At 39.4% G+C, this 27,031-nt stretch overlaps 3 protein-coding genes across 3 annotated transcripts; all 3 read left to right on the forward strand.

The window, feature by feature from the left end:
- Nucleotides 1-233: 233 nt before the first annotated feature.
- LOC118408746 lies at nucleotides 234-6,928 on the forward strand. The gene is made up of 5 exons (XM_035809606.1): nucleotides 234-946; nucleotides 1,314-1,420; nucleotides 1,760-1,828; nucleotides 2,314-2,420; nucleotides 3,192-6,928. The coding sequence occupies exons 1-5, from the start codon at nucleotides 242-244 to the stop codon at nucleotides 6,407-6,409; spliced, it is 4,206 nt and encodes a 1,401-aa protein (XP_035665499.1). The 5' UTR covers nucleotides 234-241; the 3' UTR covers nucleotides 6,410-6,928.
- A 10,425-nt stretch (nucleotides 6,929-17,353) lies between these two features.
- On the forward strand, nucleotides 17,354-20,132 carry LOC118408730 (flocculation protein FLO11-like). The gene is made up of 4 exons (XM_035809582.1): nucleotides 17,354-17,605; nucleotides 17,780-17,864; nucleotides 18,307-19,299; nucleotides 20,119-20,132. The coding sequence occupies exons 1-4, from the start codon at nucleotides 17,354-17,356 to the stop codon at nucleotides 20,130-20,132; spliced, it is 1,344 nt and encodes a 447-aa protein (XP_035665475.1).
- Nucleotides 20,133-20,495: 363 nt separating this feature from the next.
- LOC118408742 (isoamyl acetate-hydrolyzing esterase 1 homolog) lies at nucleotides 20,496-26,447 on the forward strand. Its single transcript, XM_035809600.1, has 6 exons — nucleotides 20,496-20,626; nucleotides 21,184-21,236; nucleotides 22,168-22,313; nucleotides 23,747-23,905; nucleotides 25,403-25,521; nucleotides 26,083-26,447. Exons 1-6 carry the CDS (start codon nucleotides 20,546-20,548, stop codon nucleotides 26,272-26,274), a joined length of 750 nt encoding a protein of 249 aa, XP_035665493.1. The 5' UTR covers nucleotides 20,496-20,545; the 3' UTR covers nucleotides 26,275-26,447.
- Nucleotides 26,448-27,031: the final 584 nt, after the last annotated feature.

Raw genomic sequence — 27,031 nt, forward strand, 5'->3', positions numbered from 1 at the left:
ATTTGAATACTGTTTACCTGTATGTCTAACTTTCATAAACGTATAAATGGTGTATAAAAAATCTAAGTTATATGTACGGGGTATTCTAAACGTCTCGCTTTGAAGGCCACCGCTCTAATTTATATATTTTTATACAAAACTCTACATTGTCCTATTACTTAAGCAGAGAAAAATGACTATACTAGATACTAAGTTCATGATAATTCAATTCTATTCTTGTTGTTACATGTTCGACATCAGAATGACCAGCCTTGCAGACAAGTTACAAGACTTGGAGCTGTGTCTCAAGAGTCGACACGGCCAGTCGCATGTAGTAGGCTATGGGCGGGCACTTAGAAAAGCCATTCTTCAGATGGATCTGTTTTTGGAGGCAGAAATCTTCAAAAGTCTTGGAGACCTGCATCTTAAGGAAGGTATGCTTAGTAAAGATTCAGCAGAGCTTGACAAGGTTGCTGCCATGTATACTGCTGCCCTGCTACGATGCAATGATTCAGACATTAGACAAACACTGGAACATCGTATCGGCTACATGGAGAAACTGTCCAGACAACTTCTGCAGGGGTACACTCCGCAGTATCAGTCACTAGACTCCTGGAGTATAACTGACATCAATGTCTTAAGGGTGGCAGAAACTTGTGAAAAATTGGACAGAAGTACTAGTATCTGTCAACCCCCAGCCTGGCAATCCGTGGATGTGGAGACTGTTTATACAGAGGCATTAGTAACTGCAGTAGAAAATAGGGATGTGTTCTTGGAGATTGAGATTTTAAAATCTCTAGGAGATCTCTACATCAAGAAAGGCAGGGAAATATGTGGTGTTTCAGAGTTCTCAAAGGCAGCTACGATGTACGGCAGGGCACTGACAATATGCAGGGATCCTGGGGTCAAACAGACTCTGCATCATCGTGTTTTGTACACGGTGAAGATCTGGGGAGCAATTAGAATGGTGAGTTCTTTGGCTTGTGGCTATAATTTGCACTAACCATAAGCAATGAATTCTGGTTCATAAGGATGGCAACAATATATGACGTATTGCACACTCACACACACACACACAGAGAGAGAGAGAGAGAGAGAGAGAGAGAGAGAGAGAGAAAATATCTTACCGGAAAACCATTTCGTGACAGAAAATTCTGGCCATTAAACTTACGCTTTTTTTAAAACTTTTTAAGCACATAATCACGATTTGGTAACGTCAGTGTTCACGATTTTAATGCAGAAACGACCTCTTTATATGTATATACTTATTAGCTGGATGATGAGAAGTGCAGCAAAGAAAAAAAATCGTAACAGTTGGGGATTGAATCTTGCAGCGACTGGAATCAAAGAAATCAAGGCAGAGAGAAAGAAGATCACCAGAGGGGCACCAGGTTGGGGAAAACAGTGGAGCTGACGTCCATCCAGGCACAAGAAGCCTAAGGTGAAGACTTGCGATTTTGCAAACATAGTCAAATCAAAGGTCGACTACACAATGCATGTTTATTACACTGCAGTTGAAATGACAACTTCAACATGGTAGCCAGAGCTAAATATTTTTGTATGAAATAATATCATTTGAAGAAGAAACATTTTCAGAGTTGAGAATAAGACTCATCTCAGCTAATCTCACTGGGCTCGGTACAAATACAAATGCATAGAACAGATAAACACAAAAGTGTATGATACACATTACACAGAAATGCAGACCAGCTTTACAATGACTAATACTGATTTAGAATTAAGAGACATTTTTTAATAATGACTTTATTCTTATTTACAGCTCGTCAAGCGAGCAAGGAATGGCCACTGTTGCAGGAGGGGGTATTGAAGAGGAAAGACTCAGGGATAGGTGTGTGAGTGTTTTCTTTCGGGGGGGGGGGGGGGGGGGTGTCATAGATTAAGAACATCAATCTATTCAATACCCTAGCTTAAATTTGTAAACAAAGTGCTATTGCTTGTGACTTGCATTGCTATAAAACATGTACTACAGCGAGTTGAAAAATCCCCCATATAAAAGAAATGTTGTTGTTTTGCATCCCTTCTTGTAGTATTCATATTGGTTCATTTTCCCATTTCTGCCTTCAATAACCTCAAAGTACGCACCCGACTCTGGCATTTTTAAGTATCTTTTGGATTAAAAAAAAAAGAAAAGCGTACCTAATCAAGAAAATACTCAAATAACTATATGTCATTCAAAACAAGAAGACAGCAAAGTCTGAATAAACAGAATTTGAGTTATAATATTATGTAAAGGAATTCAACATACTATAGATATGAAAGATGAATGCTCTATGTTCAAGTCCTAAAACAACAACCACAATCTTTTCTCTTAAGTAAGTACAAAGGTCACTTGAAGAAAGGTAAATCATCCCTTGCCAAGGCAGACCTGATCTCAGCAGAGCATCACTTTGCAGCAGCACTCAAGACAGTGCACATATCAGGTAATGGAAATCTTGCTTTTATGAATATTTTTCGTCTCGTTCAAGAAGTTTTTTTTAGAATAAATGGACTTGTTTACATGGGCGCGTTCGTAATGGAACTACAAGAAATGCAACAAGGTTTTTCATTATGTTTTCTGATTTACTGATTTAGCCAACACTCTGTAAAAATTACCTACTCCCTAAAAGCACAGAATCCTTGTTTCTGGCAATCTCAATCTCCACTTTGATACATCCACCAAGGCATTTTACAGTTGCAAGCGTAGGGCCCAGCCACTCAATACCCAGGACTTTGAAGGTCTGCACCGCGTGTCTGGCTAACGTATACTGCTACTTGCTTCAGTTAAAATCATGCTTTAATCTGTTTGATATGCGATGAGGTGGGATGGATGAATGGGAATTTTCAACTGTTATAAACAACGTTCATGTGACCGTTTTGGGAGGGGGGTGGGTACTCTTTTAGTAATACATGAGAGGCACTCATCATAATGAGATTTGTTTATTTGATGAAGGTATATGTGTTTAAGTTTATATATGAGGCTTACCACTTCTTGTTGGCTTTCGAAAATAAGGGAGACAAATACAGATCGTACATGTTTATATGTCCGTTGTGACAGTTTTCAATACGAATTGGAGAAAAGTAATTGCTAGAAGTTTTTGATCAAAGAAAAATAGTATTTCCAGTAATACCGTTACCCAAAATCATGATTGCAGGGCAATGTTTTACTAATAAAGTTATTCTAACAGGATAGAATATCCAATATCCTTTTTCAGATCCTACAGCCGAGCAGTGCCAGAGAGAGGTGGAGCCCCTGTGTAAGTTGGGGGATGTCTACAGTAAGCGAGGTCAGCAGACAGGAGACGGGGGAGACTTTGTCAAAGCAGCAGCACTCTACAATGCAGCAATAGTCAGGTCAAAGAATCAAGTCCTAATTGGTAACATAGTAAAAGCTATTGAAGAAGTAGAGAAATCATTCCTTAAATCGATATTAAGAATTCATAGTAATGTAAGCCATAAGAACACAAATCGTCATAAGAAACAGCTAAAGGAGATGCGGGACCAGATCAAGCTGGAGATGGAAACCATTGACCAGCAGCTGGATCCCTATGTGCATGATGAGGATGACCCATGTGTCAAAGATATAGAGGCAAGGCGAGCTCAGGCTGTTAGGCAGTTGTTTGAGAGAATTGCACGAGAAAGGAAGGGATTTATCAGCCAGCTTGTAGAAGAGTGTATTGGGTTAATGGGTCCCCCTCCCTGTAAGTATGCCCTCATAGGTTTAGGTTCACAGGCCACTGGGCTAGTAACTCCATATTCAGATCTGGAGTTCGCCATCTTGCTAGAAGATGAAAGTGAACGTTGTGTGGTGTATTTCCGCAACCTCACCCACTATCTACACCTCAAGGTTGTCAACCTGGGAGAAACCATTCTCCCATCAGTAGGGATAGAAACGCTAAACAACTTTCATTCTGGGAACCCCGTTGACAACTGGTTCTATGACTCTATTACGCCTCGTGGGTTTGCATTTGATGGCTCCATGCCAAAGGCAAGCAAGACTCCACTAGGCAGGCAGGAAACTATGAACAAACCGTCCAGTGAACTCATTTGTACCCCAAAGAACATGGTTTCAAAACTGCTAAAGGATGTCACGTTGTACCTGAAGGAAGGATATCACCTTGCCACAATCTTAAGAAATCCATGCCTGATAGCAGGGGATCAGAAATTGATCAGCACATATATGGCCATTACAAGAAAGATACTGCAAGCTGATCGGGGTAAAATTGCTCAACAACTCGCACAGGAGACACTAAGAGAAAACTATAAAAGCTGCAATTTTAAGGAAACAATCACAGCAAAGATGATCGATGTAAAGAAAACCCTTTATCGCTTCCCTGCTGTAGCGGTGGATTACTTATCATTGTCTGTACATATTGTACCTACCACAGTTTGGGAGACAATAGAAGAAATGAAAAACAAACAAGCGATCAGTGACAGCAATGCACATCACCTCACAGTTCTCGCCAGTATCTCAGCAGAACTCAGGCTCAAAACCTACATTGCCAATGGTGGGCAAAAGGAAAAATTGTCAGCTATGGCCTCAATGGAAACAATGCAAAATAGTCAGGAATCATACTTACAGACCAATAATCATGATGTACAAACAAATGCACTTAAACTAGTTTTTTATTTACCAAATGAAAAACAGCTTCTCAGATACTACCATACAGCAGTTCCTCTCAAACGTGTTCTATCTGCCATTAAACAGTCTGGCGTTGAATGGTCTGGAATGAAGAAAGTTTCTAATTCTTTCCCAGAGTTCTATGATAGTTCTCCAAAAGTACAAGCAGAGATGTACTTCAAGTTATGCAAATATAGACAGGCTATCAGCTACCTAAATGAGGCCCTTAATACATCTGAGGGAACTGAAACTGAAGAGGTTGTGGGTCTGCTTAACAGTATTGGACACGCTAGTCTCTTCGTTGGTGATCATGACAAAGCTATCAGCTTCCTTGAACAGGCACTGAAGATGCATGAAAAAATCACTGAAAAGAGTACCGTACCGAGTACCCCAACAAGTCATACCCTTGGAAGTATTCTCAGTAACCTAGGGCTAGCATGGGGAAAGGCAGGAGATCACCGGAAAGAAATCTGCTATCTTGAACAGACACTACAGATCGAAAGAAATACTTCTGGTCAGAGTGAAGCCAATTCTGTCATTGCTATTTCACTTGCCAACCTAGGGTCAGCTTGGTATTTTGAAGGTGATTTCAGGAAAGCAATCAGCTACTATGAACAAGCACAGCAAGCTGTTGTGAAGGCCAATGATGAGTCTTCACCACATATTGACATTTCTAGTTTACTAGGCAACCTGGGTGAAATCTGGGGTGATCTGGGTGAACACAGGAAAAGCGTTAGCTACCACGAGCAGGCACTCCAGATGAATAGGCGTATGTACGGTCAGCACACAGCACATCCAGACATTGCCTTGTCACTAGGTCGTCTGGGGAAAGCCTTTTATCGTGAAGGTGATTACAGAAAAGCGATCAGCTACAATGAACAGGGGCTGCAGATGTACAGGGCTATCTATGGTGAGATTTCGCCACATCCTGATATTTCGAAATTTCTTAACATTCTAGGGCTGGCCTGGGAAGGACTCGGTGAACATAGGAGAGCTATTAGCTACCATGAACAGGCACTGACGATTAGAAGGAGAATCTATGGTCAGAGTGCACCACATCCTGACATTGGGGAATCACTAAACAATATGGGATCAGTATGGCACAAGCTGGGGGATTTTAAGAAATCAAAAATCTACTCTAAGCAGGCACTCAAGATATACATGAATGTCTATGGTCCGACTAGCGCACATCCTTTCATTATTCCAGTACTAAACAGCATAGGGTACTCTTTGATCAGTTTGAATAAAAGTAGAAAAGCTATCCCCTACTTTGACAGGGCACTGCACATGTTGCGCATAAACGGGCAGAGTAAAACACATCCTGTCATTGCTACAGTACTGAACAACCTTGGACAAGCTTGGGGTAAACTGGGTGAACACAGGAGGGCAGTTTGCTACCATGAACAGGCAATACAGATGATAAGGAGTATCTATGGTCAGCAAATAGCACATCCTGACATTGCCACATATCTTTGCAACCTAGGGTTAGCTTATCAGTATCTGTCTGATTTCAACAAAGCAATCAAATGCCATGAAGAGGCACTTAAAATGTTTAAAAGTGTCTATGGCCCCCAAACAGCACATCCTCTAATTGCGATATTACTCAATAACTTAGGAATTATTTCGTATAAATTCCGACATTTCAGGGCAGCTAAAAGAACCCTCAGAGAGGCCTTGGCTATGGCAAAGCGAATCCATCCCCAGGATCAAAACCATCAAATGATAAAAGTAATTGAAATGGGCCTTGCTTCGTTAAACGGTAAATTACACACAACAGAATTCTTATACACGATGACAATCCCACTGCTCTGAGTCACAAACCATTAGCAACTCTATACTTGATTTCGTCAAACGATAAACCAGATAGTATATTTGAGTCAGTTTAGACGGACTTATCCGTTAGATAGATCCATCTATTTATCTATGTCAAAACGGGTGGGTAGCCCCTACAACTCAACTGATATAAATGTAAGAAATGAGTGATAACTTATTGGCAAGAAGAAATATGAAAATCGTAAGATTTATGTGATAGATATTCATGTATTGTTTCTTTTGAATAAAAAAATGCACAGTTCAGTAAATAAACTGTAAAACTTGGCATAAAGACAAAGTTGTGTGCTGCATATTACTGTATCTTTGACATTTTGTTATCTCATAAATAAAGAAATCCTGCAACAAGTCATAATGCAGTTCTGTAGTGGATGAATGAATTAGTAAAATGCCCAAGAAAGAATGCAAAAACCTGCCGACCCTAGAATTTATTTAGTGTTAACATAAATGTTCTTTTTGTTTTTCATCTCTATCCTTTACGAACTTAGAAAATTGTTATTGATAAGTATCCTGTTCAAATCCACATGTATTGTCTCTGTTTCTGTCAGCAGGGTTAGCCCTTTGTAATAGCCATAGGCTAGTTGGGCAGCCCTGGCTGTGTATCCTGTACAGCCAAACCAATAAATAAATAAATAAATAAAGTGTTAACGGCATACGCTGGCTCGCTGGCACTTTCTCGCTGGCGATAGTCGGGACAAGCTTTTCGAAGATGTTTCACATAATGTTAGGACATACAAAAAAGTTTGAAGACTATCCTATCTTTATTATTAATAGGATACAGAGATTTGGGCACTTTTGACGTAAAATGGCAGCGCAAAAACTGCTTGTATGACCGACGTCGAAAATAATTTTTCATTAACAGTTGGGTTGCTATGCTAATAAAAGTAGTTTAGTGACTATCAGATATTAATGAAGGTACACAAAAAGTTATTTGGAGACTTGCAAGTAGCTCCCCTTGGGATGTACACGCTGCTGCCTAAAAAGACCAATCTGTACATGGACAAATTACTACAGAATGACCCAAAACCGTGTTGCTGTCAGTTATGCTGATGCTTGTGTAAACGCATTTCGTCTACTCAAGAAATAATCACAAACATCAAAGTATTATTATTAATACCAGCGTCAACCGATACCTGAATCCTTTTGTACCTGTCACGAGTCACGTACTCCCATTACAAGGGTACTTAGGGGAATTAAGACCTCGATCGCTACAATTTTCGCCATGCGCTTAAGTTTCAACTTATGGTAAATTTAACAAAGCAAACTTGATTCAATCAAGTATTTGTAATACCCGCTTTTAAAGAGGATTACCCCTTTAAGACTAAAGTCAGTCAAATCTATGACTCGGGACAGGGTAATATTGAACCTGACGGAGATGAGCAAGAGCTTAGGCTTATACAGTGTTAATGTCTAATGGTGAAGACCCCTGAGACATAAACAAAACTTGTGGATACACTGTTATGCAGAGCTACCGACGGAGGACATAAATGTACGGCATCGTGTGGCGTAATTGGTAGGTATTTGATACAGACCCCAGAAGTAACTGGTTCGAGCTGCATTTCTCTTCAAGCCACATACTAGTACTGTAACATTAGAAGCCAGTTAATTGCACGACGGATTAACGCACACTTCTGTTAAGTGCACGGAATCCCTAAATCCAAAGCCAGTGCGATTCAGTTGGATAGCTTCGCATTGCATTAGCCGAATAATGGCACGAAATACTCTGGCAAATAGGCTGTGTAATTAAACGGCTTTTACTGTACATCATATCCAGCGTAAATACAATGGCGCTTCCAGCTAGTTAACGTTGAAGTTTATGGGTATTTGTAAATAGCACTGCTGTTTCAATGCATTTGTGCATCTATGTAATTATTAAAAATGTTTTCAACAGTTTGTATCTCTGACTAATTTATTTGTTAGGACTAACAATCGTCCTTGAGACGACAGATAAGTTAGTTAAGTTAATGATCAACCTAATGTAAGTTAATTGTTTGCTCTTACCAGATAACTTATTTGTTAGGTCAGGTAGCCAGTGTATATATGTACAGTATATGTATCGTAAGGGAGGGTTATGTGTACATTCTGTCAAATATTATCAAACATGGTAAATATCTTCTTTAAACAAATGCCTTGGTTAAACCCTAACACGGCTGTACGACACTGCACTTAGGACGATTATGACTTTTATAGCGTAAAAATTAGACTGTGAGGAATAAAGTTATGATTTTCCATGTGATAATGTAACATGATGTTTAACACAATCATGATAAACTTTCATGTTTTTGCGCACGTATTCATTTTGATTAAATGACATATTTCAATCCATTATCCATCATTATCTGCATGATATCAAGATTCAACATGATATGCACATCTAATGAATTGTGCTAATAATTCAAATATGGTTATAGGTTTTACCACAAGAACGAAGTTTGTTTCAAGATGAATAGCAGTGTAAATCCCTGTGTAGAAAGTCTTTATGTTTCCCTTGGGAAAATGCTACTAGTATTCGTTTTGCTGTTGTGCCCTTCTTTTTATTTTGTCTTCTTCTTATTTTGTCTTAAAGCGCACTTTCTTCTAGAATGCTCACTGTATAAAGATATACGCAATACCTTTGTTAACAGTACTACGCTTGCAAAACAGAAATATGCACAACTAACAAAAGAAGACTTTTTCAAATATATAATGACATCAGTTAACTATGATTTGATAGAAGAACTCTGTAAGTTCGTCTTCACGTGTTTTAAGAAGAGGGAGGAAGCATGTAGAAATATAGTCGTAAGTAGAACATAGAATAGCTTACTTATCAGACTCTTTGTATTCGACCTACTGCATTTAGCCCTAGGAGGGCATGAACATGCAATAAACTTCATTGTCATTGCCATTGTCTTAAAGGTTCAATAGACGCAACCGTGCAATACTTGTCTACGTTTTATTTTTCACGTTCAACTTTCCTTAACACTATTCAGACCGGGCTTTTATGGTCAATCCTGGAAGATACCCCATCTTTAAGGCCCGCCCCTTCTAACTCCTAGAACTATCTAACGACTTACTATGCGACCACCAAATTTTCAATAAATTAAGTAGACATAATATATCAAAACTTGTAAACATGTAACGCTAATAAAACGAAATTTGACGTATTTGACTTTTTTTCACTTTTTTAAAGATAGCATTGTTAATATGATTGAGCAGTAGCTTGTAGTTCAAAGCGTTTTGTTTGTCATACCATTAACTCCTGTGTGCGCTAAGTATGTACTAAAGTCCAGAGGTCTCGACCTAATCTAGAAATCAGTGTTTTCTTCCTGTAGTTCTCTTGCAGCAGACATACATAAGATATTTGTAACTCGAAGATAATCAAATTAAAAAGTATTACTAGAACTCACAAACATGGCCTTTTGATATCTCATGCGCAGTTTAGAGTAGATTGGGATAACTTGTCTATATATTTCCTGAAATAACTTTCGACGATTCATTTTGGATACAGAAGAATCAAAAGTCAGACTGTTTTATTGTATCCAAGAGAAAGATAAATGACATATTTATCTTGATGGCGTGTTTACAGATTGGGTTCGTGCACTAAGTGCATTGTATACGTATTTAGGGCGTAACTCTATGCGTAGCTCTGAATTTTAATCGTGATTAGCCTCAATAGTAGATCAGCGACCCCGAGGATTGCAAACGGCTAAGATGGGTAGGATATATTTTCTGAGGAATTTGAGTTGGGCACTGTTAGGACTGACGTTTGCCGTGCAATGGACGTCATCACTACAGCAAGGTAAGGTGAAGTTATCAAAACCGAGGGAAGAACCGGCATTCAGTCAAATGAAGTCGAGAAAGAGAAATGGTCATGTGCGCGTTTGTGCGTATGTGTGTCCGTATAAACCTGTGCACACGTGTGTCTGTCTCTGTGTGTCTGTCTGTGTAAGCCTTATGTGTGTGTGTGTGTGTGCCTGTGTGTGTGTTTGTTTGTATGCGTGCGTGTGTGTGTCTGCATGTGTGTGTGTGTGTGTTTGTTGCAGTGATTTCCAATTTTATCCCTATTTCAGGAGACTGTGATTTCGACACAAGTCTGTGCGGTTACCAACAAGACAACACGGATGACTTTGACTGGAAACGTCAGCAGGGTACAACAGCAACTGAAAACACCGGACCTTCATCTGACCATACCACTGGCTCAGCTGGTACGTGCACCTATAGCTAAAGCTCCGACAACATCTTCGACTATTTCCACTGCACAGCCTACCATACTCATTCAGTTTATCATCATTCAACTTAGGTCTTAGGTCACAGTATTGGTTGCTACTGTGTCGCGATAACCACACAAACAAATATTTCACTACCAGTACATTTCATACATAGGGCGATCCGATTTTTTTCGATTAGACCATCTTTACATACATAACACGCTTCCAATCTGTCACCCAAAGTCCGTACTTGAAATTTTCTCTGATCTACCATTACCGCTTTACGTACATACTCGTATTCCTGGATAAGGTTGAAATATTCTTCTTGCACTATTAATACCACATCACTCGGCGGTACATTGTTTTTGCCTTGAAATACATACTCATATACATGTACTTCTGTCTAAATGCATCGAAAGTACAATGTATTTCGCTTTCTAGTGCTTGGCACAGTATACAACCTTTCAACCTTGAATTTATTGTAACAGTTGTCATTTTTGGTGACGTCTCAAAGAAGGAGCTTTCTTATAAAGTTAGACAAAAAAACTTTTTAAAAAGATGTACGAAATCTTCTCCTAGGAATTGATTTTGAAGATGATTCCTGTTGTGTGGTCATTCAATGAAGCTTGACAGGAAATGCATTTGTTTCTTTCTATCCTAAAGTCACCATATATAATTACTTTCTACTTCAGGTATATAAAACGTCTGTGTGTATGTTGTATGTTAGATATCGCTATTGTGATTTTTGGTGGTCTTTTTGAAAATTATAAAACTCACGGTTAGCACTCCTTTTAGGGTACTACATGTACATTGAGACCAGTTCCCAGGCAACAGGAAACATCGCACGACTGATCAGTCCCAGTTTGTCAAACAACATCAAATGTTTAGAGTTCTGGTATCACATGTGCGGTGATTCTATAGAGGAACTTGGAATCTACACAAGGCCGACAGGAAGTTCATTGCCGAAAGATCTGATATGGTCTCAAACTGGGGACAAAGGTGACGTTTGGCAACGGGCTAGGGTTCATCTTGAAGAAAGTAGCGACTTCAAAGTAAGTACAACAATTAGAATATGAAAATAGAAAGGTCTTACTTGCGAGCAAATACAACATATCAATTTTCAGTATCACGAAAATGAATCTCTATCTGTTCAGCTGTTTACAAACAGCCAGGGCTGCCCAACTAGCCGTAGGCTATTGTCAAGGGCTAATGTTCGCACACGACGGGTCATCTAATATCAAGTACTTAACACCTTACGTCTGTTGGAAGAGTATGGATCACATAATGCAAGATTTGTGGACTTAGTGCAGTGTTATATGTATTTCTCCACTAGATCGTGTTTGAAGGCATTCGAGGAATCAGTTACAGAGGTGACATCGCGATAGATGACGTCAGTTTGAGGACAACGCCATGCGGTGGTACGTTTTTGTCGACGTCTGTTGCGTGTTCTGACGCCTACGTAAACAAGGAAAAATGATTTATAGAATATCAATTGATGAAGAATAACATAAAGCTGGTATATTAGGACATTTAATCTTGGTAAAAGGCAAAGCAGAGTTGTTTGCGTGGTTTGTGTGTGTGTGTGTGGTGTGTGTGTGTGTGTGTGTGTGTGTGTGTGTGTGTGTTTGTGTGTGTTCGTGTGTGTATGAGTGCGTGTGAGTGTGTATGTATCTTTATGACAATTTTTTTTCGTATTCCAGGAGACTGTAATTTTGACACAAGTCTGTGCGGTTACATACAGGATAACAATGACGACTTTGACTGGACACGTCAGCAGGGTTCAACTGGGACTACAAACACTGGACCTACATCAGACCACACCACTGGGAATTTAGGTTAAGTATTGCATATCAAATATTCCGTTCTTTCTGTCTTTTTCCAACACTCAGAGTGGTCAGGTAGTTATCACATACATTTTAGCATTTGGTAATCAACGACTCTAAACCTAATGCTATCAGGAGTATTGGCATTGATAAACAGAGAATATCTAGTGCTTGAATTTAAAATGCCATCGTATATTTTTCTTACGAGGGACACATTGCACCAACTTGCTCATGTTTACTTGCGCTGTTTATCATAGCGTCTGTTAACAATGTTTGCAACTATAGGAAAGTTATGCTTAGAATGCAGTTCTAAACGTATTTCGTAACGCAATGAATATTACTTCAAATTCGTTCCAGAGGGTGTTTCAAAAATTCTAACTCTCACTTTTCTCCAGTTATGAGCAAAAGTCCCGATGAATCTTTACGTACAGTCAAGTACAAAGCGTATTCCCATTATTCAATGCAGGTTCTTACATGTACATTGAGACTTCCAGTCCGCAGCAGCCAGGAAACATTGCACGACTGATCAGCCCTGTACTGTCCGTGGACTCCAGATGTTTAGAGTTCTGGTATCATATGTACGGCGAGTCTACAGAGGAACTCAGAGTCTACCAAAGCTCTATTGGCAGCTACCAACTAGGAATGCCAATATGGTCTCTAACGGGAGACCAGGGATACATATGGCACAACGCTACAGTGGGGCTTGTAGCAGGAAGCAACTCTTATGTATGTTACTGCTATCTACATTCGTCTATCTAGCTTAGTCTAAATCTAAATCTACACGTGTCTGCCGTATAGTTACCAATCTAAGTCTATCTTTTGGCATTTATTTATCTGCTAGCTTAATCCATCCATCTTCTAGTATCTATTCAATCTTTCCACCTTATAGAATACGCCTATATACATCTATCAACCTACATTTATTACCTAATCGTATCTATCAAAATATAATTATCTAATTCTATTTTTCTCCTAGTGTGTATCTATCCTTAGATAAAAAGATAGATATATATCAGATAAACATAATTTAGATATAGATAGACGGACATGGTTTCAGTTCATTTGCCGTAACTAATTTAGCTTGGTAAATGAATCTGCTAATCAATCCTCTACTAGATTGTGTTTGAAGGCGTGCGAGGATCCAGCATCCGGGGAGACATGGCCATAGATGACATCGGCATCAAAACAACACCGTGTAATGGTAGGTTCTTGGTAGAACTTTGGTGAATCAAAACGTCAGACTTTGTAAATCTCCTTAAAAGTATGAAAATCAAGATAAACGGAATTCCAAAGACGAAATTCAATGCATCTTACTCAAAATGCCCATTATCATCTCTAGTTGCATGGCTTCGTCTTTAACTTAAAGAAAGCACACACAAGACGATACATGAATAGGCTGCCATCATTATATTTCTCTAACAACAAATTTCACTTGGGCTTGTCCTGTATGACAGGAAACATAATTGTAGACGACACATCAACAGTGGGAAGTACGGCAACCCTGACTACAACAACGGGGAAAATGACATCGTATGCCGTAGCAACTGCAGCTGATACTACAACTCTATTGGGAACGACGTCTGCACAAGAGACATTCGCACAAGGTACGTAGTTCAACGAAATTACCTCCCACTCCATATACTCACTAAAATCCACTGTTTTGTCGTCCTTTTTTATGCTTTTTATACTTATAAGGACTATTTTCAACTCGCCAAGTCATATTTGCTTTAACATGTTATACCTTGCTATATCAGGAGGCTGTAACTTTGACACTGTATGTGTGTGGCTACGAACAGAGCACAGCAGACGTCTTTGACTGGACACGGAAGTACGGTGCCACTGGGACTCCAGACACAGGTCCTTCGTCGGACCACACTGGAAATGGTAATTGGGGGATATGCATTGTGCATTATTCAGTAAATTAACGTCTATATCGTGCGTCTGTGCGTTTGCGTGTGCTCGCGTGTGTGCGTCTGTGTTTGTGCGTGTATGTGTGTGTGTGTGTGTATGAGTGTTGTGTATGCGTGTGTGTGTATGTATGTGTGGTTGTGTGTGGTTGTGTGTGTCCGTGTATGTGTGTCCGTGTGATAGTGTGTGTGTATGTACTCTATACAAAAGTGTGTGTATATATTCTATATAAATATACTTTACGTTTTAGTAGACTTTGAGCTACCGTTGCTTAGATTGTGATCATGAGTAACATATAGTTAAACATATTTGTACCATTACTTCAAGGTTATTACGTGTACATTGAGGCGTCCAGTCCAAGAATACCAGGAGACAGTGCTCGTCTCATCAGCCCCAGTCTGTCTTATGACACCAAATGTCTGGAATTTTGGTACCACATGTACGGCAGTGACACTGGGGAGCTTAGGGTCTATCTTAGGCCTGCCGGCAGCACCCAACTGGGAACTCCGATATGGTCTCTAGCTGGGGACCAGGGTGATGTTTGGGACCAGGCTAGACTGGATATTGGCGAATTCAGCAGCTTCCATGTGCGTACAGGTCATTGGATTGTAACTAGAACATGCATATGGAAGTAAAATGAACAAGAATTTTGAATACTCATCTATTCTAATTCCCTTGAATATTTTAGAAACATTTTGAAAGTAACTGTGCAAAAATAGACAGCTACTTTCAAAATGTTTCTAAAATATTTAAGAGAACTAGAATAGATGAGTATATTTTTAGATGAGTATTTTTTAAAGAATTTAATTATTGTGGTTTAGAAATTCTTTTATTCAAAATAATTCAGACTTATTACAAATATCACCTAAAAACCCTCATGGTGACTTGGAATGGACTCTATCACTGTTTTTGTCCTTTATTTAGAATAATTGTGAAACCTCTGTGTGATGCTTTCACATTTGCAAATATTTACAAATATTTGTAAACTTTGCCAAATGGTAAAATTAGTTTATTGCCCCATAAAAGTAAGCCCTATTGTTGCCTCTGTATATTTTTAGCTTTCATTGCTGTGCACTGGTGGATCATTTGTGGTGTGCCATTGTTGCATGACACCCAACCATACTTTGCAAGGATGTGTGAATTGCTATGTTTCTAAACCACTGACCCATTTACAAAATGTTATCAAATGGTAGAAAATGGTAAATAATGGTAGAATGCTGTTATCATTATTTAGAAACCATTAGAATTATCCAGTTTCACTTGATAAATATTTCCAAAGTTTCACAGGGCCGGGGAAATATTTATAAAGTTGAAACAGTGTTGAAAATATTTCTGAAGTATCAAATGTACTAGACATATAATTACAAAACTTTAAAATCAATTCGAAACAATGGCAACAAACATCCGCACGGTGACTTGGAATCGACTCTAGTTGGAAAAATTATGAAACTTTTTTGGACTTGTTATCTCGATGATTGTCTATTTCCTGGTGAATTAATGCCAGTACTATCACATTTTTCACTGGTTGAAACAAATTTACACCATTTTTTGAAAATTTTTTTACTTATTAGAAAAAACACATTTTATGTCTAGTATAATATGATAGCACCCCTCTATCACATTAATTCACTGGTAAAACTATTTGACACGATTGTCGACTCTTCTCTAATAGGTCGTGTTTGAAGGTGTGCGAGGATTTGGGGTCTATGGCGACATCGCGATAGATGACATCAGTTTCAAGACAGTACCGTGTGGGATTGGTACGTGTTATTTCTCTTAAGGAGCGTAAAATAAACCAAACCAATCAAGTAACTGAATCATTAGCATTGTTTGTAGTCTATTTAATAAGCTGGCTTAACATTTATTAATTATCAGCAAAATTAATCTTTAAAAAACAGTCTGTCCAGTTTACTTCTGAAATAATGATTCCAAATTCCATTTCGGTCCCACATGCATCCATTTGATCCTAGCGACTCGATGCTCCCGCCGCACCAACCAGGCTGCATGCCATCGCGAGCAAATCTAACTTCTTCCTGCTCTCGTTCTTCCCTCGTACCATCCAGGAGTGGAATGAACTTGAGCCTGGTGTGGCGGAGGCGGTGTCTCTCCCCCAGCTCAAAAATGAACTGGGGAGGGCGCTGCTGCATTGAGGCGCCCCTACACATCGACCTTGTATATATGTAAATAACACTTATCCACTATATTCACTTGTCTTGTCCTTTGCACCCACAAATCGGCTTTCTATGTTCCTCAGTGTTTACCTTTATTCCCCTTGTGTTTATTGGCCATTATCACTCGTTACTAATTAGAACACCATGTGCACTGCTAGTGATCCCTGTTACAGGGGCTGAGCAGTAAAGAAAGAATAAGAAAGCAGGTAATTGCAATCTTCAGGAGGCTGTGATTTCGACATGACTTTGTGCGGTTACCAACAAGACAACACAGACGACTTTGACTGGACTCGTCAGCAGGGGAGCACAGTAACTGACAGCACAGGACCATCTTCAGATCATACTTCAGGCTTTGGTAATGGCATTTTTCTCATCCTTTATTTTGATATCAGTCAACCCACGCCCCTATTCTAACTTCTTACCCTTGACTTGGTTTTCAGTACCTTAGATTATTATGAATACTATAGAATCACTTGAACATGGTTTTTGTATTGCAATTAATGTGTCAAAATATTCGGCTGTTAGCTACAAGCTTAATTGGTTACTAGCGTTATTTCCGTCTTCAAAAAACAACCATTAACAAGTATCCTTAGCTATAGTGCTCAATAGAATCAAATTTTGCATCATATGTAGCACCAAACTTGCATAGCCACAATTGTATTGGTAATGTTCATTATTGAATGATAGCCATTTTTAATATTCGTGTCCTATTGGGCTAAGTACATGCGTACAAATATCAATAGAGTACACATAGTGATAGGACTTCTAATACTAATCTAAAGTGTGAGTTCTCAAACTACTCAATACATAGGTACATCTTTAAATCCAGGATACTACATGTACATCGAGACGTCCAGTCCCCAGCAGCCAGGAGACGTCGCACGACTGATCAGCCCAAGTTTGTCTAACAGCATAAGGTGTTTAGAGTTCTGGTACCACATGTATGGAGATTCTACAGAGGAACTCAGAGTCTACCAGAGATTCACAGGCAGCGCCGAACTCGGAACTCCAATATGGTCACAGACAGGGGACCAGGGAGACGTCTGGTTACAGGCTACAGTGGATCTTGTGACAGTCAACAACTTCTACGTATGTATACAAACTTGAACTGTGAATTTCTAGTATGACCATAACTCATCAATTAACTGATGAAGATTTCTTGGAATGTGCGCAAATGTGTCAAAATACGTGTAAGCAAACACGCCACACATCCAGTATAACGCGTTGAAAAGAGATGCGTTGACATTTCTTATTCCCCATTAGGTTGTGTTTGAAGGCGTGCGAGGTACGAGCTACCATGGTGACATCGCCATAGATGACGCCAGTTTCAGGACAACATCTTGTGGCGGTACGCGCTTTTGTTTGAATAATAATTTCGAAGGATGAATTCATGTAAATTTTGATCGTGTTATTTATTGAGGAATATCGTCAAAGACGCTGAAATGCAAAACGTCTTAGACTGAGTTAAATTTCATTTGGAAATTAAGCTAAAAAAAGAGGGCATCAGTAATTTATCCTTGTCAATTTTTTGTAATCTATTTAAAATGCAAATATTATGTCATTTGTGTAAAGATAACAAATATGTTATCGATTTCATGATATTCTTTTCCCAAGGTTTCACCGTTCTTTATGTTAGGGCATGGTAGCTTGCATTTTGGTTTGATATTTCACATCATGGCTCATTTTAATTGATTATGACTTGAAAAAGTAGACATGTACATGTATCTATCAAATTTATCTTGCACACACCACATGCCACTTTGTTACAAAAGCTATACATGCAACAACAGCTGTACCGGAGCAATCTTCACAGAGTGGCTCAACGAAGCTGGTGCCAACTGCATCGAAAACTTCGACAACCGACATTACTACAGCAACGTATAATACAGCGCAAGAGAGCACCACAGATGGTGCTAAAACGTCTGAGGCTACAACGAAGCCAGCGCCAACTTCATCGGAACCTCTGACAACAACGCATGAGAGCACAACAGAGGTTGCTACAACGTCTGAGGCTACAACTCAGAAGCCAGCGCCAACTGCATCGGAACCTCTGACAACAACGCAAAACAGCACCACAGAGGTTGCTACAGCGTCTGAGGCTACAACGAAGCCAGCGCCAACTGCATCGGAACCTCTGACAACAACGCAAGACAGCACCACAGAGGTTGGTACAACGTCTGAGGCTACAACGAAGCCAGCGCCAACTGCATCGGAACCTCTGACAACAACGCAAAACAGCACCACAGAGGTTGGTACAACGTCTAAGGCTACAACGAAGCCAGCGCTAACTGCATCGGAACCTCTGACAACAACGCAAGACAGCACCACAGAGGTTGGCACAACGTCTGAGGCTACAACGAAGCCAGCGCCAACTGCATCGGAACCTCTGACAACAACGCAAAACAGCACCACAGATGTTGGTACAACGTCTGAGGCTACAACGAAGCCAGCGCCAACTGCATCGGAACCTCTGACAACAACGCAAGACAGCACCACAGAGGTTGGTACAACGTCTGAGGCTACAACGAAGCCAGCGCCAACTGCATCGGAACCTCTGACAACAACGCAAGACAGCACCACAGAGGTTGGTACAACGTCTGAGGCTACAACGAAGCCAGCGCCAACTGCATCGGAACCTCTGACAACAACGCAAAACAGCACCACAGAGGTCGGTACAACGTCTGAGGCTACAACTTCCGTTTTCGCTGTAACAACTGTGGCAACGAATACACAGCCCCCCACCACCTTTGAGACAGTCATGGATACAACGACTCAAGAAATAGGTAGGTACCCACTACATTGTTTACACTGTTTGAATAGGCTGTTCCAGTGAAACTCGGACATCAATCACTTAATCATAATGATAGATAATGTCAATATTATTTCATATAGCATGTTTAAAGTGCTTATGTAACGTTAATATGTTCTACTGTATTATTATGTTTTTCCCAACATACATTTGCATATTTTTCTTGTAGTCATCTGTCTCTTATCATCCTGTCCTCCTTTATAACCTTTTGATACAGAAACTCAACATTTACTTTCACTCCTTTCTTCCTATGATTCCTCATGCTATAACGTTAATGCGTGCGCGCGAGCGCTGACTGTATTTGCATAAAAATTTATTAATATTGCGCGAATTCAGGATTACCAAAAAAACCATATTCTGTATCGTGAAGCGCCATCATGTACTAGACGTTTTAAAGAATATACGTTTCATAGTTATAAGCGATGTTATGCAATACTCTGAACCAGATGGAGCCCCTTGGATGGGTGAGTATTACTTCATATTTTTCGTCTTATATAGAGAAACGAAGTGCTGAATGCTGTAATAAAGTAGAACAAATTACTAGCTGGTCAAAAAAAAAGATGGTGGTTAAGCGTTTAAAATTGTGTCAAGTATTCTAATGCATATAGCTAATGTTATGTCATTGATACATATCAATTCCTCATCCTCGTATAAAACTGTGATTTATATTAGGTCGGGTACGAATGACAAGATTTTCTGTACACAAACAAGTCAATTTTTATTCAAACGACGTTTGGGTGGCTCTCTGACAACTTTCTCAGGGCAACTTTGACTGGTTCAAATTTTACTGCAGCATTACGTCTGTGATGCCATTGTAAGCAGCGACACCTATGCTGCAGTACAATGTGAAAATGCCCTGTTGAAGGTGACAGACGGTCACTAAAACTTTGGTTGAATAAAAAAAATTGTAGTATACAAAGAATATGGTCATTTTGTCATTTATAGATGAAAGCAATTTATTATTAACGTTATATTATTGCATTGTACGTTAGTTACGTTGAAAGGGATTTGAAAGGGATTTGTAACAAGTAAAAATAGCATAATCAAGCACATATGATAATTTTCATGCTTGTAAAGATTGGCAAAACAACTTCATACAAACTTTCTTACAAAGATTTTTTTTTTTCTTCTTTCTTTTATCGGACATGTTCAGTGAAGAATCAGGTTTGATTTGGGGTCATCGCAAGGTCAGATACCCATCATCCTCACTCAAAACAAAGATGGCGGCTTCCGCTGAAGAAAATTCCGAGGACCTACAAACTTGGCCGAAATTCGTCCTGTTTGGGGATTCTATAACCCAGGTAAAGAGATGTGAAGATGGAGATACATCAACGAATACCATCTGAACAACTGTCATCGACATCCTACCTCAATTTGCCCTGTATTTAAGGCCCGATTCCCATGCACTAGTGATGGGGAGGGGGGCATTTGTTTTGATTCAATGTCTACGTGTTATAACTGTTCAGGAAAATAGTCATGTACAGAACGATTGACATGGTACAGCATTGAAAAAAAGCAAGTTCAGTTTAGCAAGTGATGTAGAAGAAAACGAACCCTAAATATATCTGTAGTAGTTTATATGTGACATTTTATTTGCAGTGACACGAAAAAAGGGAAATTATTTGTTTGTTTACATTAACTCATTCAGTACCCGTTTTATGGTTTGTTGTTTCCTCTTTAAAAAATCAAATATCTTAGTTAGAAATTCTCGAGTGGAAAGCATTCAAATTTTAGTTCTTGATACAATTGATTCAATGGCAATGTAAGATAATAAAAAAAAATGTAGCACATTATATTTTACTACCATTTGTTTTAGTTTTATCAGTAATTAATTTTTTCTTATTTATTTATTTTGCAGTTAGCATTTTGCGATGGGGGTTGGGGAGCAGCTTTACAGCATGTTCTGCAAAGGTTGGCACTTTTAAGTTTATTTTATTTACTGAAAATTGAGGCAGTAGCTTATGATTATATGGTTACCAAAGCTTAAGTGGTGAGTTCTTTTGTGAAAAAGTAACATGGCTATTTGATTTTGAAGACTACATATTGCCCTTTGGATGTTGCACCATTGTTTTTTTTTTGAGATTCAGATTGTTACAAATGCATTTATGTTTCCTCCAGATGTGAAAAGGTCCTAGTTAAGAAAGACCTATATCTACATGGTTACCCCCAAATGACCCCGCGAGGGGCAAAGTAGGGGGGCGGGGGGAGCTGAGGCTCCCGGGTTAGGGCGGGCAAGCACGGAAGTGCTCAACGTTGGGAGCACTTACAACCGTGCCAGGCGGGGCATTCCACTCGGGAATAGTGCGTGGGAAAAAAGACTGTTTGTAGATGTCGGTGCGTGCGAATATGTGTTGATATTTGTAGTCGTGACTACCCCGGGTGCGATTATATGTAGGGTTACTTAATGTTACTGTCCAACAATGTATGTCATACCCAGGCAGTGATACTGATAGCATTCAATACGGTATATCACGTGATATGGAACACACTGTCTTGTATCCTTATGTGCTCATTATCTATAATATAATTGTGTCAAATACTGTACTAGTAAATGCATTTAAGTTTGTGGGGATTTACTTTTGCGGTAGTGGGGAAATGGAGTGTTTCGGTGGTTTTGATTTAGCGGTAGCTCCATAGAATGTAGTCACATACTTTAAATGAAAAAAAAAAAAGTTCGCCATTGTTTTAAGTTCACAGTGAAGTGCCTCACAAAAACCGCAAATATAAATCACTGTGAATATTTCTGCATTTACAGTACCTCTGTGTGTGTGTGTGAATGTATTCTTTATGTGCTCATCTATAAAGTAATTACCAATTTCCCTTTTGATCTGCCCTACTACAGGAAGTGTGATGTGGTATGTCGGGGATTGTCGGGTTACACCACGGCGTGGGGGAAGCTGGTTCTACCCCAGGTCATCAACAAACACAATGCCACGGACGTCGTGCTGGTCACGATATTCTTTGGCGCCAATGATGCCTCGCTTAAAGGTCAGTTAAACTATTCAGACAAAAATGCTTACCAGTATATTGTCAGTGTTAGACAAGTTTTAGAATTGAAGTTTCACGGCGGTCGGTTGCTAGGGTATTCTTTCCCGTTGCTATGCGAGTTCGACAGAGTATCGGGTTACAAGAGGCCTACTATTTGCTAACCGTAAAATATTTCAAAATAAACAAAATGTTATGACAAGGAAAATGTATTCAAAAAAAGATTAAATTCGCAATTTTAGATAGTTTGAATCTTCCTGTTTGAATTGAGATAGTTGTTTTGTTTCGATTTTGCTTCCAAAGACGATTATTTTCCGTTTCAAGGAAGGCCTTCAATTTGACCATACTCTTGATAAGATGGGCCGCAAGTGCCATGGCAAATTCTCGATGTTTATATTTTCGTCATCTGAGAGGCAAATGAAACTTTTTGTTTTTGGAATTTTTTAATTTTTAATTTTAAGCAAAGTTACAGTCAAAAATATGCGTAAAAATGGCATTTTTCGCACTTAATTACCAATAATTCAAAATCAAAGGCATTTTTTAAAAATCCCCAAAAACAAAAATCTCGGGAAAACCGTTGCGGTCATTTTCAGCCGTCAATGAGTTAAGTTGGACTCTTCTTGGTGGAGATCTTAAACAATGTTTACACGCATGTCATACCGCACGGAGATCGGGAGGGTGTAATTGATACCGGTGTAAACAACACTTATAATATTCAAGGTCACCAACAAAAACGCCAGTAGCTTCGTTACATTTTACAGGTCCGCAATAAAGTGAAAGCATAGATGTACTGTCCAGAAAATTGTCTATATTGGTTAAAAACTATATTTTTCGCCTGATTCAAGTTAGTTGGGGGGAAAATGCCAGAAAGCACGGTTTTAACTGCAATGACCGCAGATGACCTAAATAGAACACGGGTTCGGTTCGAATTACGTCAGATGGAACATCATGGACGAATCTTCGAATTCGGCTAGACATGGGAGGTTTTGAGCCCGTATTTGACCACCGTGTTGACTGGTCCCACAGCCTATAGTACCGGGCAAGTACATTTATCACAGGCCCAATTGCCGCCCAAACCATGTTTTTTTGCCCCAAATGTAAACATTTTGTATCCATTTGTATTTGCACCTGAAGAAAATCCCTTTTATACCCCACATATGCAGTCAGTCAAGTTTCTTCAAGTCTCTCCACATTACCCTGTTGAGTGCATTCCTGTAGTCTTCTGTACTGACCACAACTGTCCTTATCCTCTGCAAATTTTGTATCAGTCAGGTCTGTCCTCAGTAGGTCTTTACAGTGTCTTTATATTAAAGTAAAGTTCACAGCCTGTTGTGGATAGGTGTGTTGATCGGCATTCTTAGAAAATGTGTAAGTTTAGCATTTTACTACCAACACAGATGAGCTTCCATGATAATCTGATTAAGTCCTTCTTTCAGAAATGAGTCCCAAGCACGTACCACTCGATAACTACAAAACCAACCTGAGGGACATGTTGGAGTACCTACAGCAGTTAGGGCTGGGTCCAGACCAGGTCATTCTCATCACACCTCCAGCACTGGACGAACAGGCCTGGCAGAAACACTGTCAGGGGATGGGTAGGTACTGTTGCTATGGTAATGAGCTGTTGCCATGGCAATGGACTGTTGCCATGGTGATTGCCTGTTGCCATGGTGATGGGCTGTTGCCATGGTGGTCGGCTGTTGCCATGGTGGTCGGCTGTTGCCATGGTGATGAACTCTTTCCATGATGATGAACGCTTGCCATTGTAATGGACTGTTGCCATGATGATGGCTGTTGCCATGGTGATGAACAGTTGTCATGGTGATGAGCTGTTGCCATGGTGGATGGAAGGCTGAAAATCTGAAAAATTCCAGATCAGAGAAGGATTTGATAACTATACATTGAGCATTAGCATTAAATGACTATTAAAGGCCTAAGAAAAAAATAATGCTGTGTTTTACCCTGGAAAACTCCTTCTAACACTAGACTTTTTTGAGGGGTGGGTAATGGAGTCATTTAGCTACCATTTAGAACTTTTATTCAGCCTGCTTCTTATATCAAAATTAAAACACTGCTTGTCCTATCTAATGAAGGATAAATGAACACAATCTATTATGTAAAAGAATAAAGTTTATTTGCATTTCAGTTTACTTTGTTCAACTGTATTGTTATATGTATCACTAGAGTTTGGCAGTCTGAAAAAAAATACAAAAAATGTAATCCCTATATCTACCAGCCCATTTTTTTAAAAACTGAAACAGGAAACACAGCATTTTTTTCTAGGATTAATATACACCCTTTTGATATGCATCAAATCATACAAATCATACTTCTAGTTATCGATTCCTGACGCCCGGTAATCAAGTTGATTTCCACCCATGTAGTCATAGTGAACATAGCAGCCAGTTGCGGTGCCAAGTGCCGAATCACCCGCTATGTTTACTATGACACTAAATTTGTATTTACCAGGATATCCACTTGATTACTTGGTGGCACGAATCAAGAAAGGGAAGTATGGTAAGTAAGATTCTATATTCAATAACGTTTACATTGTAAGAAGGATGTGCATTTTGTATAATTGTCTATTTTCATTGAATAATATGTTGATGGCTTGTGATTAATGAGTGGTATTGCATTGACAATGGTGTGACATAAGCACTTTGAGACAAATATTAGTGATGCTTGAAACCTACAGTCCTTAAGCTGCACCTGGTGCAATTACTGTCGTATTGGGGTCACCTAAAGTGGCACCGAATGACAGCCGCTCCAGACCCTTGCGATTAGCCCCGACTTAATGTAAGCTCCTCGCAATTCAGCCCCTGGCTGCCAAAAGAGAGTAGTCGGCAAACCCAATAACAATATAACAATAACAAACTACTATAAAGGCTAAAAGTGCTAACTTCATTGATTTTAGTAATGTAAAGCATACCGACAGGTGCATCTTGACTGTTTGTTACTCCTTTTGCAGTTCTGTTATAATTTTTCAGTTTCTATGAAACTATAAAAGCAAAGGCTATTTACAATTTCAAAATAGCATATCAAGTCCACAAGATGTTGTTTTATTGTGTAATTTTTGTGTGTGTACGTTGTAGGTTCCAGTATCAACAGGTTGAACGAAGTGACCGGTCAGTATGCCAAGGCCTGCTGGGAGGTGGCTGAAGAGAGAAAAGTGACCTGTGTTGATCTCTGGACAGCCATGCAGAAGGAAAAGGTATGACATAAAATTTTTCGATTCAATGATTTTATTAAATGTTCTTTTCCTATTTAATAATTTTTCTAGATAATGATTTCATTATGAGAGCTGTTTTGGCTTACTTGTTCCCTGCTTTGCATTGCTTGTAGTATAATCTAGCATGTAAAAACCTAGTACATGTACATAAAAACAAACTATATGTATGTGTAAATACTATGTAATGTAATCATCCATTATACAAAATATATTGTTTATTGTTAAATAATTGTTGTTAATTGTCCATTTACTAGGGTTAGCCATTAATAAAACTTGTGTCTCTCACTATTTGGGTAGCCTTGGTTGTATTTCTTGTTATACAGCTGACTAAATCATATCAAATCAGCATACAGAAATAAGACTGCAGTACTGCCCTTTTCTGCTATGAGGCACTGCTGCATGGTACTGCAGGTTGGATGCAATGTTCAGGATATAACCTCAAAACTTTTTATAATGATGGAAGTAGTCAATACTTTTTTTTTCTATCCTAAGAAATTGCCTTCACCCCTATTTTCTGATGTTATAATAATTATTTATCTACAGGATTGGCAGAGGTTTCTGGAGGATGGCTTGCACCTGTCCAGGAAGGGTAACCAGTTCCTGGCACAGCATCTCGTCCCCCTTGCTCAGGAAGGCACCAACCATCTACCAATCATCTTCCCCCTCTCAGAAGATGTGGATCCCTACCAACCAGAGGAGGCCTTACTTCATAAGACTGAAGCCAAAGAGGACTAACTCTAAAAGTACACTTTAGTGAGTGATTGAACAATGAGTGAGTGAGCGAGTGATGTTTTTGTTTTTATGCTTGACTTTTTTTTGTTGCATAATCATCTTAAGTGTTCTGTATCTGTATCTGTATCTATATAGCCGATATAACCGCCCTTCTGCGTAACACACCAGCTTCGCAGGCATGCAGTGCGGCAGCAGCTGGTTATATTATACTGAACGATCCGTCACACCTAACTTTTGCACATCTATCTGCAAGCGTTCTATAAAACTATCCAGAAAAGATGCCCCTTCGGAGCTTGTTGATAACATATTTCACCCTATGATAGTTTAATCTGTACCTGTGGATGATGAAATTAGGACTTTACTTCAGAAAGGGGTGTTATGCTCCGATAGATGATTTTAAGACAACAATTTGTATTACTCAGTTTATGATATACATGTAGTATACAGTCAAACCTGCCCGAGCGACCACCTCTTCTCAGCGACCACCTGGCCATTTCGACCGCTTTTTCTCCGTCCCGATTTTTTTTCCTATTGACGTAAGCATTAAGCGACCTTTTCTCAACGACCACCTGGCCAACGCGACCGCGACCGGCCCAAATTGGGCCCCTTAACGACCGCATCATTTTCAAAATTGAGGTTTTCATCGATTTTTGATGATAACTAGCGCGATTTTGTGCCGAAATCGACCAGTTTGCGTCGGATTTTGACTGCCATTACGATGTTATGTTTAGAATAAAGATTGCGGCGGTCAATGGGTGGG

The sequence above is a fragment of the Branchiostoma floridae genome, unplaced genomic scaffold (assembly GCF_000003815.2).
Source record: "Branchiostoma floridae strain S238N-H82 unplaced genomic scaffold, Bfl_VNyyK Sc7u5tJ_377, whole genome shotgun sequence".
NCBI classification, from domain to species: domain Eukaryota; kingdom Metazoa; phylum Chordata; class Leptocardii; order Amphioxiformes; family Branchiostomatidae; genus Branchiostoma; species Branchiostoma floridae.